General features: G+C 44.4%; 3 protein-coding genes across 3 annotated transcripts; 2 read left to right on the forward strand and 1 right to left on the reverse strand.

The window, feature by feature from the left end:
- The first annotated feature begins 1,002 nt into the window (after positions 1-1,002).
- LOC131284509 (ras-like GTP-binding protein RhoL) lies at positions 1,003-1,727 on the forward strand. Its single transcript, XM_058313369.1, has 3 exons — positions 1,003-1,233; positions 1,316-1,433; positions 1,525-1,727. Exons 1-3 carry the CDS (start codon positions 1,003-1,005, stop codon positions 1,725-1,727), a joined length of 552 nt encoding a protein of 183 aa, XP_058169352.1.
- Positions 1,728-3,100: 1,373 nt separating this feature from the next.
- LOC131286435 (rab3 GTPase-activating protein non-catalytic subunit) lies at positions 3,101-9,197 on the forward strand. The gene is made up of 5 exons (XM_058315383.1): positions 3,101-3,176; positions 3,237-4,020; positions 4,091-7,139; positions 8,375-8,572; positions 8,787-9,197. The coding sequence occupies exons 1-5, from the start codon at positions 3,101-3,103 to the stop codon at positions 9,015-9,017; spliced, it is 4,338 nt and encodes a 1,445-aa protein (XP_058171366.1). The 3' UTR covers positions 9,018-9,197.
- A 7,454-nt stretch (positions 9,198-16,651) lies between these two features.
- On the reverse strand, positions 16,652-19,551 carry LOC131284510 (probable maltase-glucoamylase 2). Its single transcript, XM_058313370.1, has 3 exons — positions 19,455-19,551; positions 18,638-19,375; positions 16,652-18,567 (listed from the first exon to the last, which is right to left on the reverse strand). The coding sequence occupies exons 1-3, from the start codon at positions 19,549-19,551 to the stop codon at positions 16,652-16,654; spliced, it is 2,751 nt and encodes a 916-aa protein (XP_058169353.1).
- Between the last annotated feature and the right edge of the window lie 385 nt (positions 19,552-19,936).

The following is a 19,936-nucleotide window of genomic DNA, read 5'->3' on the forward strand; positions in this document are numbered from 1 at the left end:
CCGACTCAACTGTGTTTTATTAAAACAATGTAGAAAAACCACGCATGTTCTGAATCATCAAAAGTTAATCAGCAAACTGCATACTTTGATTATTGCTACTCGGTTCTCACGCCTGTTCAAGGCATATCAACTGTTGAGTCCAACGGATTGAAAGGGTTCTGCGTTCATTAAAGTCACAGTAAATTCCGTGCGGAAGTCAAAAACGGACGCAACTGTGCATTGGCAAAACGCTGGGAGATTTGTTTGCCATATTCGAAAACCCTTCGACAAGTTAACAACGAACAACGCTTAATTTAGGTGTTGAGTCAGGGTCTCAATATTAGAAACAATATATATGAACAATAGAGTCATGTATATTTTTGTGTAACATTTTTACGGTCGATTTTTCGGAGCTACAGCTTTTGAATACAGGTAAGCATGAGAGAATTACGATAAATGTACAGTACAGATACAGTATTGTTCACTGTGTATACTTTTATACGAACTGTGGACACGCCTCGGCCGTACTCATGGATATGGTATTTCAAAAACTTCTTTTCCCTGATGATTCATACAGAATAACATATATGCATATGCACAATTATTAGTTATACTTAAAGTTACCATTTAGTTGTTTGGCGTTATTTCTTACTCATTCCATCCAAGAATGTAGCAGTGCATACACACTAGTGTATACAGTGTAGATTTTAGGTTGAACGTGAACATGTATTTCATGTAAAGGAATGAATTATTAAAAAAAAACATTGTTTGATCAACACTTGGCGTAGGATGTATGGAGTGACTATTTCCTGTTTTCAATTTCAATTTATTGTGATTTTGTCTTTTTGCGAGTAGAATCTAGGGAATATCGGAGCAATTTATTTCATATTTCATTATGTAAAAGTTAAGCAAAAAAAAAAAATGAAGTCAAAAGTGGTAATTGCGTTTGTGATTCGTTGTAACAATTATTTTTAACATTTCCATAAATCCTAGAATTAGTAAACTAAGGCCCACGTTACTGATATGGGGGTAGTGGGGCCCTTCAAGGTAGTGACCGTCGGGGATGGTATGGTGGGAAAGACGTGCATGCTCATCACCTACGCCCGGAACGAATTCCCAACCGACTACGTTCCGTGTGTGTTCGACAATCATGCGTGCACCATCAAATTTGGTAGACGAAACTACTCCCTGACACTGTGGGACACGGCTGGCCAGGAGGATTACGAGCGAGTTCGACCGCTCTGCTATCCAGGTGTAGGTTTTCTATGCTACAGTAAGGAACACGTGCAATTTAATGGAAAAACTTGTGCGTTCTTTTGTGTGTTCATATTTTTAGACCTCCTGTTTTCTCGTCTGCTACTCCATATCGAACCGAACGTCGTACAAAAACGTGCTGTCGAAATGGTGGCCTGAGATCAAGACACACCTGCCAAAAACACCAATCGTACTCGTAGGTAGGTAAATCGCGTGTTGTAAAACTGGACATAATCTATTTGCTTTATTAATTTTATTGAAATTGTTTGCTTTCTCGACGGTATCTGTTAGGCACGAAGAGTGATGAACGACGTCGAAAAAGAGGAAAGTTTGTCACCCCGGACGAGGGACTACAGTTGAAGAGACAAATTAACGCACATGCATTTGTAGAATGCTCGGCAAAAGAAAAACATAATCTCGAGAAAGTGTTCGAATGTGTAGTTCTGGCTGCTGAAAAAGCACACTGCAGTAGACGATGTTGCACGTTGCTTTAGTGGTTACACGGTGTCGTTGATAGTGCATGGTATAGATTACATATTTATTCTTCTCGAGCGATTCCATAATTTAAAAAAAATAATAAAATAAAATTCTGCAGGCTTCAAGCTTCAAGAGTTCTGAACAAATCGAAAACATGGTAAATCCTTGGTGGACAGCTTACGATGAACTGGCCCCCCGAAGTTCGACAGGGCTGACTATCTACGCAAGAAAAGGAAAAAGCCTCTGAAAGAGGGTACACCACATCGTACACCACAAAAGAAAAAATATACATATAACTTGGAAATTATTTAAACCAACTACGCAGAAATACCAGAAGCATGAATGCAGGATGACGCACGTTAAAATAATCGTAATGAATAAAAATATGTAGTAGATAAATAAAACCTATGACTTGTTTTATAGCTGGCTGTGGCAAATTATTTGTAGCATTGTAAATAACGGCTCATATTGCTGTAATGTGTCGATAATGATTGCGGATCGTGGGAATAGCTAAATAAGAAAAAATATTGGCGATTTCAGCCAAAAAGAGGAAGTACACTACTACAATTTACTACGTGACCTAACTTTATTCAAATATGAATTGCTTAACTAGACACTAAAGCGACGAACGTACGACCGACGAGAGAGCTGACGAAGAAGAGTTTTTGGCAAAGAACTTGTTTTTGATATTACTAATTTTTATGTTGCATTTTCATTTACAGGGATTTTCATATGGTATCATAACAGCACCAGCATTATTTCTATCTGCAGCACATGATATTCCAATTGCATCAGTTGATTTTATAACGCGACCCGGATTAAAGCGGCTTCAACCGGACTCAACCGCATTTTCTGTCGGCACCGGTGCATCCGGTTGATGATTTTTATGATAACATTTTTATAATAATACTTCAAATTTTAAATAAAATCAGACATGGTTAATACTGAACATATACATAACACTGTATATGTTCAGTTTTAACCATAACATTTGTGTTCAAGTATTTATAAATTAAGACAGTTTCGCAAACCGAAAGACAGTTTCGCAAAACATATGCAATAGAAAGTCAATAATTTGGTTTTACATTGTATGGTATTTTAAAACATTTACAACCACGTGCTTGCTTCTCAATGCCCACTGTGCATTCGAGTGTTTGATTTCGTTCTGACGTTTGCGCTGCTGTCATCGCGAATGTTTTGGTTTCTTGTTTTGGCCAGACGAAATTGTCACTTCCCATGATAGCAAGGTCTTTGTTTTCGTGTCAGTAATTTAAAGATCGCAGAAAAAGGGCGAGATTAAATTAATCAATTTAATCAGTGAAAGTAGCACATGTCTACAGTGCTCGATTGTAGTTTGTGTTTTGTTGGTGCGTAGTGTGTGCTGCCGAAAATGTCTTGTGAAGTGAAACTTCTCTCAAACATAGACGATCTGAGCGAGGTGCAGGAGCAATTCGGATTGCGATCAGGTTGGTGTCCTCGTTGCGTTTTACTTTACAGGAAATAATCCTTGCCTTGTGTTTGCACAGAAGAAAACTGGCTAAATGCGGTGAGCTACGCACTGTCTCCAGCGGGAGACATTCTGGCGTTCGGACACGGATCGATACTAGTGGTGCTAGCCTCCCGCTGGGACCGCCAGCGCCAGCTGAATGTTTATAAAACGGTCTGGCGGGGAGCGATCGATGACCCCAATCGCATCATAACGAGCATACTGTGCACGCCAATCGTTGGCCAGGGTCAGAGCTCGCAATCTATGGTAGACTTCAGTTACATCATCGTCGGGCTGGACAGTGGGCAGCTGCTGTTCTATGGCGAGAATGGCACCCTCATCCATTCGCAGATATTCCAGCAGGAGCCCATTCAGGCGCTCAAAGCGCAAAGTGGTAAACATATCAACGAGGAGCTGTACGTGATGTACCCGTCCTGCAGCGTGATCCTCCAGGGCTCGCAGGTGTTCCCGTTACTGCGTAGCCTCCGGCAGCAAATCAATCGGTACGGCATCGGCAGCCCGAAAGTCAACGAAGCGCAAGAGACGATTGCGTGCCGGAAATGGAGCTATGAGAAAGGGATGACAATTGTGGACGCGGTCGTTGTAGGCCCACAGAAAAGCTGCACCTTTGATCATCTGTTGACGGCTAGCTTGGAGGGGGGCTTTTTCGCCAAGTATCGACATTCGGCACCGCAGAATTCGCTCATTATTGCGACGGGCAGCAAACCGTACGTTGGCTTTCATTACGCCAAGGAAGGCTTCACGCAGCCAGTGCTGGCGGATGTTGCACGAGCAGTGGCCAGTAAAATAAAGTCCGCCTTACCGTAAGTAGTACACGTAAACTTAGTTTATCTTCTCTTCCTCTATGCAAATTCGTTTCGTTTTTCGTTTTAGATCATGGCTTGGTGGAGGTGGGACGTCCGCACAACAACAGGCAACCGTAGAACCACAGCTTCCGCCTTCCGAACCATTGATTTGTCGATTCGGTCTATGCGACCTGCAGCGTAACGCGTTTGCCGTATGGCTTGCCCCGAACTACCAGCTAGCCGCTGTGGCCGATAATCTCGGTCGCGTCATTCTAGTCGACTGCCAGCGTGGGCTCGCGTTACGCATCTGGAAAGGCTACCGTGATGCCCAGTGCGGCTTTGTCGAGGTACCGGAAAAGTTACCGAAGGAATCATCCTCAACGGCCGGCCAATCGACCCGCAAGCTGGACCGCCGTAAGGCTCTATTCCTCGTCATCTACGCTCCCCGTCGCTCGGTGCTGGAGGTGTGGTCCCTTCGCTCCGGCGGCCCGAAAGTAGCCGCATTTACTGCGGCCAAAAACGGGCAGCTGATCTACAACACACACAGCCAGATGGGGATCACGAGCGGGGCTAGCAAGATCAAGTATACCGGACACGGGTGCACCTTTCTCGATCTTTCCGATAGCAGTCTGAAGGAGATCGTCATACCGTTTCACTGCGCGCTGAGCGACGCCAAGTCGAAGGTGGCAAAGGATTTGCATCTGCTGAAGCGTTTGAAAATTTGTCTAAAGACGGGCGATGGAAGCGAGGCGGAGGAATTAGAGGAGATGAGTGATATGTGTCGAAACTTTGAAACGGACGAGATCCGATTGCAGTGCGTTGAAATGTTGGCCAAGCAGCGCAAGATTCGTCCGAAACTGTTCGCTGCTATCGTGGATATCTTCGCCGAGGTGGCTGTGGAAGGCTCGTGCATGAGCACTACTCTAGCTCCATCGGAAATATCGACCGAGCTGGAGGAAGCTGACGTGGAGGAAGATATGGACGTCCGATCGATGTCCATGCAGGCGGGCAAAAGCCCGCTAAGAGTAATGTGTGAGAACTATCAAAAGTTGGTAATGTTCTACCAGTACCTTCATGGGGATATACCTTCGATCGATATGATGGAAGTGAAACAGATGAAAGATGTGGAATCACCGAACACGGCCGAGGACGAGCAGCAAGAGCAGAAGGTAGGCGAGAAGCAGGTGAATGTGAAACTCTCCGAGCAGGAGCTTACTGTGATCGAGCAACTGATTGAACTGATTCGTATGAACGAAACGGAAGGTTTGCATGCAGGGCTGAACGGTGCGGTATCAGGAATCGGGCCGTCCACTGCCAGAGGCGTAAAGTTCGACGAGAGTGCAGCTTCCGGAGTGCGTAACGCTAGTTTTATGGAGTACCTTTCTTCGTTCAACGTGATGAATGACGATCTCATTCTGCTTCGCGAGGAGAGCGGACCAAACGCCTACGCAAGTTTGGGAAAGATTATCTTCGAGCGGTTGTACCGGTTCGATCAGCATCGGCTGGTTGGATTTGTGGCATCGGCAGAGGCTTGTGGTATGATGCCCGAGGATCTGTTGCGACTCTTCCTTGCCTACTGGCTGCGGTTACCGTTCACCTATCGAGACACGGCCGCCCTGGTGGATGATTTGAATCGGTTCAGCGCGGTCCTGCATCAGATTTGTCTGCTCGCCCGAGAAAAGACACATTTTGAGAACAATGCGCTCTGCCTGTGGTGGCAATCGGTGCGTGAGTATCTGCTCGAGTCTCCGTGTGCACTGAGAGGGCTGCTGGCAGCACTAATGTGCCGCAACGAGGCACTTCGGCACGAAAATCGGCGCCGGAGTGATGACGCAGAAACAGAAGCGGCGGATGAACAGTTCGAGCAGGTCTCGCAGGAAGCTTGCCAGTGGATGCTGCTCATCTACAAGCTGGAGGACGTGGCGATATTGGGCACGATTTTGGCCGACTGCGTACGCTGCCGGCGTCCCCGCTGGCCCACGCTCAAGTACCACAAGCCGGTGGTGAGTCTGAAGGAAATTCTGACCGGAGGGAAGGGGATAGTGTCGGAGCTGGCGGCGAAGTGGGTTGCTTCGACCGGTATCGAGCCGGCCATGCTGGTGATTGAGGTACCCCAGGAAGCGACCGAAACGGAACCAAAGCCGGGCGATGGTGGTGGTGATCCAAAAGCGAACACTTCGCCGAGCAAAGAATCGACGGAGCGCGCTGATCGAAAGGAGCGAAACAGAAGACTGGCGCTAATCAAAGCGAACTTGCTGCAAACGTCCGAGTACGGTCCGGCCAAAGACGGTGGCGAGCAAGAAGAACTGGATCCGGTGCTGTACAACCTGAACATTCTACGGTTGCATTTCCCGTTCAGTCTCGACTCGGGGCAGCTGTTGGCGCAACTGGCCTGGGAGTATATCGGGGCGTGGAGTAGAAACATGCCGAATGTCGCCTGTCTGCAGGCTGGCCTTGCGTGTTTGACTGCAATTCCGCGACTGCAGTACTCGATCAAGCACGGGCTGTGCTGCATGATCTGGAACGCGCATCTCAAGATTCCGCTCGAGGCAACGAAGAAGCTGGTCAACAAGGTGGGCCGCCTGCCGAAGGAAAAGTTGTGCCTGCAGGATATCGGCATTAGTGACGCGCTGGTGCCGCAGTTCCTCGAGTGCTGCCTGGAGTTTTTCGACCAGTTCGCGGGCAGCATCGACCATGACAAACTTGAGCTACGCTTCGAGGACCTGCTGCAAGAGGGTCCGGTTCCGCTGACGGTGCTCGCAACGCAGCAGAACTCGGCCAACATGGCCCTGCTCCGGCTGCATCAGGAGCTTACCACCACGCTTCTCATACTGACGTCGTTTAGCGTGCGGTACGCCAACAAACCGATCCAGCAGCTGTTCGATGGGATGGCCAATCAGGCGTTCTTTAGTGAGATCAATCGGCAGCTAAGTGCGACCAATGCACTGCCGAAAGCGGATCAGTTGCTGCGTAAGGCACGGATCGAATTTTTGTGCCGCACCGTGACCGCTACGATGGACCTGATCCGTGAGGATATGGAGACGGTATACTATGCGGATCACAACAGCTGGATGGACACTATCGAGAGATTGGCTGGTGCCTGGGAGCTGGAGTTTGGTGATATACGAAAGCATCAGGTAAATATTAAACGTTCTACCGTTCACAAATTCCGATAATAATTTGGTGACGTTTGCATTAAAAAAAAATTGACAAACTTTTATCGGCGATGGGAAAACCCCTAGGCAAGATAAAAGAATAATGTAAATTTTATTTCTTTGCCAAACTTGGGTTTAAAAAAATATTTCAACGGCCAGTTAGATGGCCTAAGGGCAGTTTTCCGGAACTTTAACTATGTTTGTTGGCATGTTTTTTCATGTGGCATGTGGACACATTTGATATTTATTGTAACATGTTTCAAAAGAAACGTAAATTATCAAAATTCTTTTCCAGTCGGTGCCATCTAGCTTCAAATGCGTTACAACATCCAAGAACATTTCACCAGAGCTTTTTCTTCTCGAATGACTGACCTCGACCTAAGCTTCAGAATAATAGTGTCCTTCTTTTTTATGATTTTCTTGGCTGTAAAAGCATCGTTCTGGTCCCAGAACGGAATGATTTGGCTATTTTTCCTTCTGTCTGTCAGTTTGGCCTACATTTTTCTTTCGGTGCACGATCGGTGGTGCGAACCAGAGATCCAAATGATTGTTTATCTTTTCTCCATAAGTGACTCCATCGGCTGAACTCGCAGGACGTTACGCGGTACTAATTCCCCAAGGGTTATTGAATAACTTATGGGAATCACATGATTCGTGCGTGTTCCGTCAAGAGTGTTATTCATAAACATTCGCACGGAAATAGTTTTCGTTATTTCGACCTCGAAACTGGTACGTAAACCATGACGATTCAGGTATCTTTTATTGGTTTTCTGTTTTTATACGGATCTACCTTAGTCGCCGGTAACAGCGTAAGGTGTTACTGTTTGAGCCAACCAAGTGGTTGTCGAGAGTTATTTTTCAACGGAGTTGGTGGTTACTGCTGATTCTTTGTCATTTTTATTTTAGGTTATCAATTTATTATTTAATAAGTCATAATTTAACAAGCTTTACAAGCTTTTACTAAAAATAATAAAGTAAAGTATTGACGCTTAGTCCAGCAAAGAAACATTGCCTCGTTGACAATTATAAACATTTGTTAGTCTTCGTTGAAATGACTGAAAAATGAAATTCACTTTATCCTTCCCCCAAATGTTGCTGACGTAAACTTTGATTACGTTTATCCTGCCGCTGAAACAACAAATTAATTAAATGTTCAAGTTTGGCGCCACAAATTGTATTGACATGTTTGTTTGGTAAAATTCCAACTCTGTTTACAGATCATCGAGTTGTACGCCCATGGCTGGGACACGTACGCTCACGAGCTGCTGGAGAACGTCGTGGCCGATCACACGTTCGCTAACCTGCTGCTAACGATAGCGGGCCGCCGTTTAGCGCTGTACACCAAAGCCAACCCGAGCTCCTGGGCCCAGATAGCCTCCGTGGGTCCCCTGCTCACCGACTATCTCGATACGCTAGTAAGTGTCGGCCAAGTGTTCTACGAGAACCGATGAGCAAACAACAAGCCAAGGACGAGAAGCCGACCAAAGGGTTTCACTTTCAATTGACTATCACTATTTATCTCTCTCTCTTTTTATTTACTGACAAACCCTCGATACTCCTTGACTCCACATCCTTCCCATTATCCTCGCCGTGACCCGTGACTTCGAAATCGGGCGTCCGCTTCGGTAGGTGAGCAACAGCAGCTACGGACCCCCGTTGCGGTTCGCTGAAACCGACGAAGCAACGCTGCAAACCGCTGCGGGTGGCGATCTATTCATCGAGAAGATTACTAAATTGACGGAGAAAGCGTTCAACAGCCTGTCGTCGCTGGCCGTCAACACGAAGGGCACGTCAAAGGAGCTCCGGGTCGCCGGAATGATATTCGATGCTTGCGCCACCATCAAGGACCACCGGAATTAGTAGGATGAATTGGCCACCAATCCCTTCCCAGACACGTGATTTTTCTGCCTCATCGCTTCACCGGACGCGGGAAGATCCGGGTGGAGTGTAAAATGTAATCGTATATTGTAAATAATTTTAATTCCATCCGTTACGAGCTCGCCTACGTGCAGTTGTATTAAGTAACTTGTTGTGGTGCACCCGACGATAATGCGCGGGCGTTTTCCACCACTCCGACTCTGTGCTGTTCTCGACATAATGTAAAGTCTATCCAGCACCATGCGGCGTTATTTGGTCAGCACTACTGGTTCAGCCGCGGTACCGGATAACCCACGACGAACCAACGCAAACACTATATTACAACACAAGCAAAAGAAATAAGGAAAGTTAATCAATAAAACGCTGTTGACTCGAACAAAACGTGTCTACTGCTGTCTAGTGGTGGTGTAGAAAGTACAAATCCGATTAAACTTAGCGCTTTCATCGTGGACCTGCCGGACTTTATTTAACCACAGGACTTTAGCGAATCCAGTTGCTGGAAAAGTAAACAGCGGGAGCCGAGCCTTACCAGTCAGGTACGAGTGGTTTCGCTAGGAAAGCATTTATTTTTCCTTTTCTTCCCCGTTTGTCCACGTTGTACAGTGTACCATGACCGCGGACTGCTGGCGTTCTGCGCTAACGTTTGAAGGTCCGGTTTTTCTCACTCCCACCAACTCAATTAGGAGCGACAAATATTTGCACTTTTCGTGGTATTTCACGCCCGATGTATCGCTTTGCGGGATTATCAACGTCGGGCGAACGTTAATGGGTGTAATGTTGGCGAGATTGTGATTTGAAACTCAAAAAGGGTGCTGGAAAATGGCAGCGTGTTTCTTAAATAGCGGAAAAGGGTTGAAATTTACGTGTATTGGGATTTTTCCGTTGCAAGTTTGTCATTGATAAAAATATAAAATATACTAACGAGACCTGTTAAGAGCTTGTTATTCATAGTAAATATATTTTTTCTACATCAGCATTAGCTAGTTCTTTGCAATTGTACGTCAACTGCTTGCCATTTCTTCCTCACTCCTCAAAACGATTACTAGCACCGCCTGATCTGCTGAAGATACACTTGATTCGATGTTTGAATGTTGGCAATATGTTATGCAACAAGGTTAAGCAGAATTATTAAAATATATTGCACACCTTATTCCAAAAGATTGTTTGTGGACAACAGCAAGGGAACTACTTGAAATAGGAAAGCAACAATGGAATCAAAAGCCACATATTACAAATGTCGCACCATCTCATGCCATGGTCTCGTATTTCCTGTAGAGAGCCACCTTTCCACGGATCGAAGTAAATTAACACCATAGACAAACAAACCTATTCAAGCTTAGGCAATGAAACCTTTTGTGATTCGGTTGTGCTGGTGGGTTTCAAATACGTCCACATTGTCGTGGAAAATAACGGATCAACCAAAGAGGCACTGAAGGAAATGATGGTATTCATGCGACACGTGCCTCCGGTCCCAAGCGGTCTGCTGATCAAATACATATGACTCTGAAATAAGCTGCCTGCAAGTTGCCTGTCGGGGCTTCAAATTAAATCTTCCTACACTTTTCAGCTCGATACGTGAGCTGGCTTGTAGCAAACGGTGGATGGTGTGTGTTTTACAAAGTTAGAAAATTAGAACATTGCTATGAAATCTAGCGTCGATGATTCTGGGAAACGTTTTCGCGTGGGTATTACCGGAAACAGCATCCCGGCCCGAAACTATGAAAATGCAACTAAACCAGAGGATGGCGTCAAAAAGCTGTAAATACTATTACTTGCTACAAAATACTTCGATGTTTTTTTAAACAACTTTCTACTATTAAGAATCATGCACCCACATTTTACAACACCACATTCGGTAAGGATAAAGTGTATACCACGATGTCGGGTTGGTGTGGATTCGTGCTAACAATTTATTCGATGTTTCTTACGTTAAATTGTGTGGGTCGATTGCCCTTTTCACCATCCTTTAACTGCATCAAGTCCCGCGATGAACAATTCCATATAATAGCAATGATAAGCCAAGGCAAACACGCCCACCTTTGGAAGTCAATAAGTTTCTGGAAATAAGAACAACAAAATACCGTTTTTCTCCGACTTGTTCCGCTTTCCCTGAGGCGTGTTTTTCTCACAAATCAAACACACGGACGCAGTCTGTTTCACTCCGCTTTTCAACGATCAGTGCAGTTAAATGGGGTGAAAGTTGTACTAATTGTGCGGTAAATTAATCTCATTTGATGTGAACACGGTCAGGTGTCACCAGCATCGACTGTAAACCAGGCATGCACACCCCAAACCGCAACTTCTAACGCAAGGGAATAGTTTTTCCAGCTTTTCATGTTGCTGTTTTTCATGTGGATGTAAAGGTTCTGTGCAAAAGTTGGCGTTTTGTTTTCCTTTAATAAAACGTTTAGCTTTAATATTCAATGTATCTTCACAGTTCTACCGTTGGCATACTGTTCATGCTCCAATCGAACGTGGAATATAGTTTTGATTTCATGCAAAACATGATAATTGATTAATATTATTGTAAACTCAATTTCAACACCTACGAACATGGTTTTTAATAAGAGAAATAAATAAAAACCCAATTAAAAAGTTAATTTAAAAACCTTCAGAATGGCACTTTTCGTTGCCATAATGTTTCCATGTTGTTCTTGTTCTGAAAATAAACGAACCTTTTTACCTTTTTAACCAGCAAGTCAATGTGAGTTCGTGAAAACCTATATGAAAATTAATTAGTTTATCCCAGTTTTTCTGTTTGTGTGTTTTCCAAAACTGAAAAAGCCCGTTACACGAAACACTTTTCAGGTGATTAATCCATCCAACATACAGGTAATGAAAAGTGAAATATCAAAAAGCAAATTGGAGGCAACACATTGTCATATGACTTTAAAAATGATACGCCTGCTTTTATCTCTCAAACTTTTGTTTTTATTAAATATTCAGCCGCGTTTCCAGACCAGATTACTATTTGTCTAGCTTTGGTCAGTCTTAGTAAAAACGGTGTGCATGGATGTAGATTTAATATGAAATGAGCTCATTGAACATACCTACCAAAGACAAAAATTCGATTGAAATGTCAATGTTTCATGAAAATCATGAAAATTGTCTACACTGTCGATTTAAATGAATTTCTACACTCGAATATTGCCGACATGAAAACCTCTTCTTGTTTTCAATTGGTTTTCCCAAAATTCATAAACTCCTAACGCTTCAAAGCAAACTTTCCTTCTTAGAGTTATAATGGTATAGCATTATTCATAGTGATTCATTTGAATAGGAAATTGTTTTGTGTTAAAGTTTATCAAACACCAGTACCCTTAAGATGGGTTTGTTATCCCAATTCCCCTGTGTAGTCCGGCATATCCATTTTATTTTTCGCTTTAAACACAATTGACGACCATAGCAGTACGCAGCGTACAATACTTGTCGCTGTACTCCCAATGGAGCAATCATTTTAATGCGAGCCAAATTTGCATTAAATGTCTGATTGAATAAAATGCTTCGTTTAACACACAAACACACGGCAACAAACATTTTCGGAAAGAGCTTTAACTTTCGTTCGTATCCTTTAAATATTCAGTTCACTTTGAGTATCTTATGATTGGTCCACGGCTAAGAATGGAAAAGGGGAAAAATTACAGCATGATTTCAAACTTAAAATAATATATTCATTTATTCGTGAAAATTCCTTTTCCATTACACTTTCAATCCTGCACTTTAAATGGATACGAATAGCTCAAATCTGATTATGGTGTTGTCAAACATTGTAACTTTTCAAATTGACATTTAACATAAAATACACAAAACCTATTATTTTTTGTCATTCTTAATTCAAGCGATTCTTAGTTCAAGACCCTACTCATCGAAAGTGTTTTTTCCGGGCAGACAAAAAATTCCCCCTTTGCTTGCAATACTTTATTCATGTTACATATTAACCGAACCGAAAAACATATTTCGCAATAACAGCAGTAAAGTGTTGCTTACTCTACGGAAAGAGGGAGGAAAATCAAACATTAAATTTTATTTTTGAAAAACCGGTAGCGGCTTTTCACGTGTTCCACCACCAGCGTTTCTAACCACTGCATTGCCTTGGCCTATAATATTTTCTGTGACCTCCTAAGGGCTGTTCAAAAAAGGACGATATTAAAAGCCGCACTTGAAATATTGTGCCACGGTTCGTCGGTTTGATGTGACGGAACCACATTTGGCGATAAAACGACCAACAAGTCGACGAGTAGATTTATATACCGGCGACGAAGGTTGGAAGAACTGTTCAAGCTCGGTTATAAAAAATAAAGGTGATAATATGGTTGTGAACAGTTCTATTGAATCATTTATTTGAAGCAAATAGTTTGCCAAAATGTCCTATTTTAGCATCGATGGGGTGACCCCACCCTGTGGTGGTTTTAGGAATCGTTATTTCCTATAACATTTCAGCTTCTGTTGATTCATTTGACACAAAACAACGCAAAAATTGCGCAATGGGGCTGCATGAACGTTAGTTCTACCTTCCAAGAAGCGAGGTTCGTATTGACCTAAGTTCTACATAAATTTAGTGATACAATATGTAGCACGATAAGAATTTTCTCATGTTTTTATTAACTACGCAACATCTGGCAGCATGAAAGATGCCATTCACGACCGGAGATCGTGTTTATAAATTCGTTACAACATTTAAAAGTAATCATAAAACATTCCTCGAATAATATCGGCTGATAAAGGATGGATTCATAATCGAAAAACAACTTCAGAGTTACTAAACACAAAGTTTTACTACTTACTACTCTATTTTTACTAAGAAATGTTAATATTTTCCTCATTCATGTGTCTGGCTCCACAAAGTAATTTCAGTATGAATTCCGATACATACTAATATGCAGCAGGGTGAAAAACTAATCAACAGTCAGCAGGGTGGATTTTCGTGTCGGTAATAAATGCCTGTTAAATGTAACGAAAATGAATTGTAACGATCAATATTTAACACTTCATTCCAAGTAACATAAATTTGTAATTTGAGCCAAATGCGCCCATGATAAATAATTTAACCAAGCTCGTCAAAACCTTTGCCGTTACAAATCAGCTTAAAATTGGAAAACCTCACCTAAATTTGTAATTTTAGCCAATTGCGCCTACGACGAATAATTTAATCAAGCACGTCAAAACCTGTGCCGTTACAAATCACCTTAAAATCGGAAAACCTAACCCTAGTTCAAATAATAGAAAGGGTCATGAAAATAAAAAAAATTCAACAGACCAGAAATGAACTATAAATAACCTCGGAAGAAATATATCACGAGCGATAGGAACGACACGCGCCAAAACGAATGAATCAAATCTGCGGAAGGATGAATTGTTGAATGAAGTACAAAATGTAAATGTAGGAATTTTTTCAGACTATTCCGTATCCATGCCGATTGGAGGCAAAATATCCTGTCAGTCCATTCGATAGCAAAAAGGCCTGATTTTAAAATGGTATTTGCTCTCACATTTCAAACGGAAAGAGCCGCTGGGGTTCGATTAATATTAAGAAAGGTGAAACATGGAATGGAAAAGCATTCCAGTGATGATTTTCATTTCATTTGTATGAAAAGGTGTCGAGAAATAAAAATGTGAGCAATAGAAAAAATCAAATCGGTCAATCGAAAAGGATCTATTTCAAATGGAGTCTCATCGAAAAATGGCGCCTTCGTTCCACTCGTTAACCACGCTATTGAATATCCTTATATCATAATTAACAGCTTGTCGTCTGGTGAGTAGCTGGTTCCGGTTACCAAAAATGGGAAATTACTAAACTTCACACAAACGGCAAGGACCCTCTCCAACTACATTCAAAAGGATGAAATTCGCCTGGATTGACATGCTCGACAACTGTTTCCGTCCTTGATTAAAGTTGATATCGTTGACGTTGAGTGGGTTGTGAACTTGAACTTGTAGGCAGACGACGTCTCGGTGGTCAACTCATTGTGCCTCTCCACCTTAGTTCCCCATACGGTTTACATGGTTTGGTCCACTTGTTGCACGATGGGGGGATGTGGTCCTTGCTGCCCATTCGGCTGGCCCGAGTAGCACTCACAAAGTTCTCCTGGAACATGGGAACCTTGTACCTAGGGTGGAGGAAGTGGTGAGTCTGCGCAAAAAATCTCCGTTCAAAGAGTTTTTGTAGTGGGGAGAATGATGTCGCGAACAACGCATGAGTGAAAATGTTTACAATAATCTTGTAACCGACTGGTGATACGATGAAAGCCCTTAAAACTTGAAGAAAATGAAGGTAAAAACAACTAAACTGAAGGCTACTGGGATTATTGTACATCAAGGCTGGTTCATGTGGTTTTAACTAGTTCATAAAATTACTGAACATTGACTGTTTTTCTCGAAAGGTCACTTTCATTATGTAGTCATATCATTAGAATGATAAGGCATAAATTACCTCCTTATAATGAACGCCACCTTAGCTGACACTGTTCTGATATCAGGTGGATCAAACCACTAATCTCCTGAAAACTGTACCTCGTCTGGTTCACGGATTGGCAAAAAAAATGTACTTTTGAGGGACGAAAATCTTCGTGTTATTCCAGCTTTGCATTACTGTGCAAACATATCCATTGACTGGGAGCGTAAGCTAAGTATAAAAACGATATTCTGAAAAATGTATGGCCAGTTAAAAACCGTTGCAATTAACGTCGACACAGCTTCTGTCCATCTGACAAGTAGAGGGCGCTTCAAACACACTTGCTAGTCTCAAATGTAGAGGGCCTGGACGCGAGTATACCAAGTATGCAAACAACGGAACTCGGGGCCGGGGAAAATTGGCAGGAAAACTTCTCAAGTAGCCACTGGATATAGAATATGAATTATATTTAACTTAAAAAAATCCTACCCAACGAACTACCGTTAAGTCGAGAGGATGTCGGATAAAGGACACCTGTTTTGTTGAATCCAAAATTTCCCCTGGGCGTAAAATTGTGGATGATATTTTAAAGATTCATCATCAAAATGAAACTATCCTGTTACCGATAAAGTGTTCCTAGCGTCAAGGTCATTCGGTGGAAGGCACATCTTCCCCCATACAAACCAGTGGGAAATCATCAAGGAAAAGCTGGAAAGTTTCATCTAGCGCGATAATAATGTTATTCACTCACAAAGCTATTCATCTTTTGTGTCGACAAACGAAAAGAAAACCCCAAGAGAGACGAAAAAGCGTACCAACTTCCTCTTCTGCTGTTTCCGGACCTGGTGATGCAAAACTGGTTAAACACTTGTTTCAAACAGCCTTTGGCTGCTTGGACGCGTAGTTTCCATTATCTATCTATCTTGCCGTGAGGAGTGCAGCATTTGGCCAACAAAAGGCCATAGGGTGGTCGGGTATAGAGGAATACAAAATGAGCAACAAAAATCCTAGATTTATAGCGAATGGAATGCAAGCACCTTCGAGGTGCATATTAAATCTTGCGATTTCCATAAAAAGTTGAAGATGATGGGGAGGTGTATTTCACGATTTTGAAGCAAGAGAGACGTGTTCTTTCTAATAGCAATATGCTTTAGCACGAAGGATTCTATCGTTGTGGGAGATATGCACACAATCAGACATTTATTTTTAATTATAAAGAAAAATCTCAAGATGTACTTGCGATTGAATCCGACGGCCCCTTGCGATGTGAATTAACGAACTCTACTTGTTTCGCTTCCTGCTGGCAAAAGTCGTACTCGATATCGTGCAGCAACGGTTGGGAAGAGTTCGGATGGCCGTACAGCTGCACACTCCCAATGGTGACGTTTAGTGTGGCCACCTCCGAGCATGCCAGCTGTCGGAGCGTGGCTCCTTCGACTTCACTGACGTTCGCTCTAACGCTTATTATTAACCGTTCGTCGAGGATTGCACCGAACTCCAGCAGGAACCCGGTCTGCAGCAGTAGCCGACCCGAAGTGGAACATCTCCAGCGGCGAGCGTTGCACTCGAAGGCGCCCACCAGATACAGTGGCTTCAGACGGGAAAGTTCGGCCGTGACCGGCGCAGCGGTTCCATTTTCCAGCTGTACCAGCTCCTCGACGATATCACGCAGTGGCACGGTGTACCCGGGACGTAGAAACATTGGCAGGTCCGACTCGACAACTGCGTACTGCAGCACGTCGTTGCCCGGCATCGCCTGGCCACCCCACAGCTCGTAGAAGCTCTCCGGGAAGTAGATGGCAATCTGAGACATCTGCGGCAGTAAAACCGGTGCCACGAGAAGTGCATCACCAATCATGAACTGTTCCCACAGCTCCGTCGTAAAATTGGCCGCCTCCTCGTAGTGGTAAAACATGGGACGCAGGTAGGGCGCATCTTCAAGAATGAGCGTATGCAGGTATTCGAGCAACGAGAAGCGTTTCCGCAGGATGGCATGCATCACCCGTCGCCCGAAACGGCTGAACCGATCCGGAGTCCTATCGGCCGTGACGCGAAATAGTGGAAGAAGCGACCCGAACTGATACCATCTGATACAGAGCTCTTCGGAGGCGCTTGCGTTTCCCAGCGGTGCATTGCCACAGATGGGTGTGCCGGTAAAAGTGATTCCTGCCATAGAAAGGCCAATAACTCGGTCGACCTCGCTACGCAGGGAGATCCAAGTGGCGGACACATTCGCTGGAAGTACGGCCACCGGGCTGTTAAGACCGTAGCTTCCGGCAATGAGTAGGTTCCCGGGATCTATACGCTTCTGAATGGCCTCGAGGGCGCGCACACCGAGATCGTTGTGCTGCGAGAGAACCAACTGCGAGCTATCCGACAGTATCGTGTTCCAGGGAAGTAGTTCCACGAGACTGTCATTCAAATGATCCGGCTGGTACAACAGTTGCTTCGGCCAGGGTAGTGAACTATTTCTTTCGTCCCGGGGACTTGCTTCCTCCAGCGTGTATCCATCGGCACCAAGGTTGACTACTTTCTGCCACTGTGTGTCCAACCATTCCGAAAGATTTGCCGACCGACTCGTAGTACGCCAATCGATGTACGCAACGGTTCGATTACGTACCCGACCCTGGTACGCTAGCTGATTGCCGGGATGGCGCAAGAGGATGTTGTTCTCGCGGGCATCAATAAATGTCGGATTGCCACCGTAGGCGAGCGTTAGTACGAGCGAAGGGACAAACTTTTTGCCAGCATCGCGCAACATTTGCCTCAAAGACTCGAGCTCAGTGCCGAGCGTCATCGTGTCGGAGATCCAGAACTGATCGTTGTGCAGACAGTGGGAGTCGAACATGATCGTTTCATTGAGGAGAAGCTCCAGGTTGCGCCGGACGTTGGTGAGGTTCCGCTTCGGTGACTGATCGCACACATGCACCCCGTACGCCCAGTATGGCGGAGTGTACTGATTCTTCAGGATAGCTTTGGACTGAAGGAAAAGCTTGGCCGGCGTCGGACCAGCAAGGAAACGGAGATCAAAGTTGGCTCCCAGCTGAGCCCGCACTACAATCAGTCGTGACCCAACGATTTCCACTTCCGTTAGTCCGGGTGTATTGAAGATCAATCCATTGTAGATCTTCAAATTTGCATCTAAAACCATAAATGGATAAGGATGTTTAGGATCAATGCATTTTGACTGAGCCTATCCGAATTAACCTACTGTATCCCATGACGATTGGAACGGCCGTTGAGTTGAGGTTGTTAAGCAATAGAAATTTCGTTCCCGGCTCCAGATATGCCCGACCGAGTCCAAATAGAGTATCGGCTCCGAGATGTAGTGTCCACTCAATAAACTCGTCGGTCATGATCAAGGGTCCACGAGCCGAAGAGAATATCACTTTCTGGTCGGCCTTACGCTTGACCTCGATGAAGAAGGTAGGGCTGTAGACCTGTACCAGCAGTTCCGCCGTTTCAAGCCTCATAGTATTCATGGAACTCGGTGCTCCGGTACCGTTCATTTTCGACAGTAAGAACCTGAATCCCCCCACACCGTCCTCCGCAACGGAGACGTCAAAGCGCACCTCTGGCAGCGCTGGTCTGTCATAGGGGGTAACGGTGCGATACGGTGACAGGACGCTCGGAGTTCCACTACTCCAATCGCTGCCGATAATATACTGATGCTCGGACGGTAGCGAATGGTAGCAGGTGGCCAGGCTGGTGTAACAGCAACCCAACAGATGACACTCAGCCATGCTGAGGTTGCTGGGATATCCACATGGAATGTGGTACAACGCCGGATGACCACAGGTGCCTATAATATCCCGTTTGCTGTCGTGGCCAATTTCGCGGGAGAAGAAGAACAGATACGCGAACACTGGTATCACCACACTGGCGAGGCCGAGCACCACAAACAGGCGGATCGTTTTATTCAACAGTAGAATATGGATAAACGCCGGTCCTGAAATTATTTGAACCCGATTTCAGATTAATTACGGTATAGTTAAGATAATTAACCATTACGCCTTATTACGCCTCACTTTTATCAAACTCCGGTATGGGGGCAGCGTCGTATTGCGTTTCGGAAACACGTCCATTAGCCCCCCTCGAATTCGAGGCCTCCTGTCGACGAAACATGTTTCCGGTTCCGGATCAGGAACAGTGCGTGATTTACAACTCGATCAATCAAAGTACAAAGCGATGCGCGGCAAGGGATGAAGCAATAAACTGCCACCAGTCAACTCTGATTGCTCATTAATAGCTGTCGTTGATAATGCGATGGGCCACAGAGCTAGCCCACCGTGGAGCTAGATAAAGTCTTATCAGATAGGGCAGGAAGGAATGGCAAAGATAAGGACTCTTCAAAGTTGTCGATTGGACTCGTGATGCTCGTGTGGGTGGCTTAAATTTATTGAACTTACCCTCTAGCTGCGGATACAACGAAGCTGTAATGAACTTTATGATGTATGATGAACTTATTTTCTCTTTTACTTATTACAAATGGCTGCGCAACTGCCGAGGT

This window comes from Anopheles ziemanni, chromosome 3 (assembly GCF_943734765.1).
Source record: "Anopheles ziemanni chromosome 3, idAnoZiCoDA_A2_x.2, whole genome shotgun sequence".
NCBI lineage: Eukaryota > Metazoa > Arthropoda > Insecta > Diptera > Culicidae > Anopheles > Anopheles ziemanni.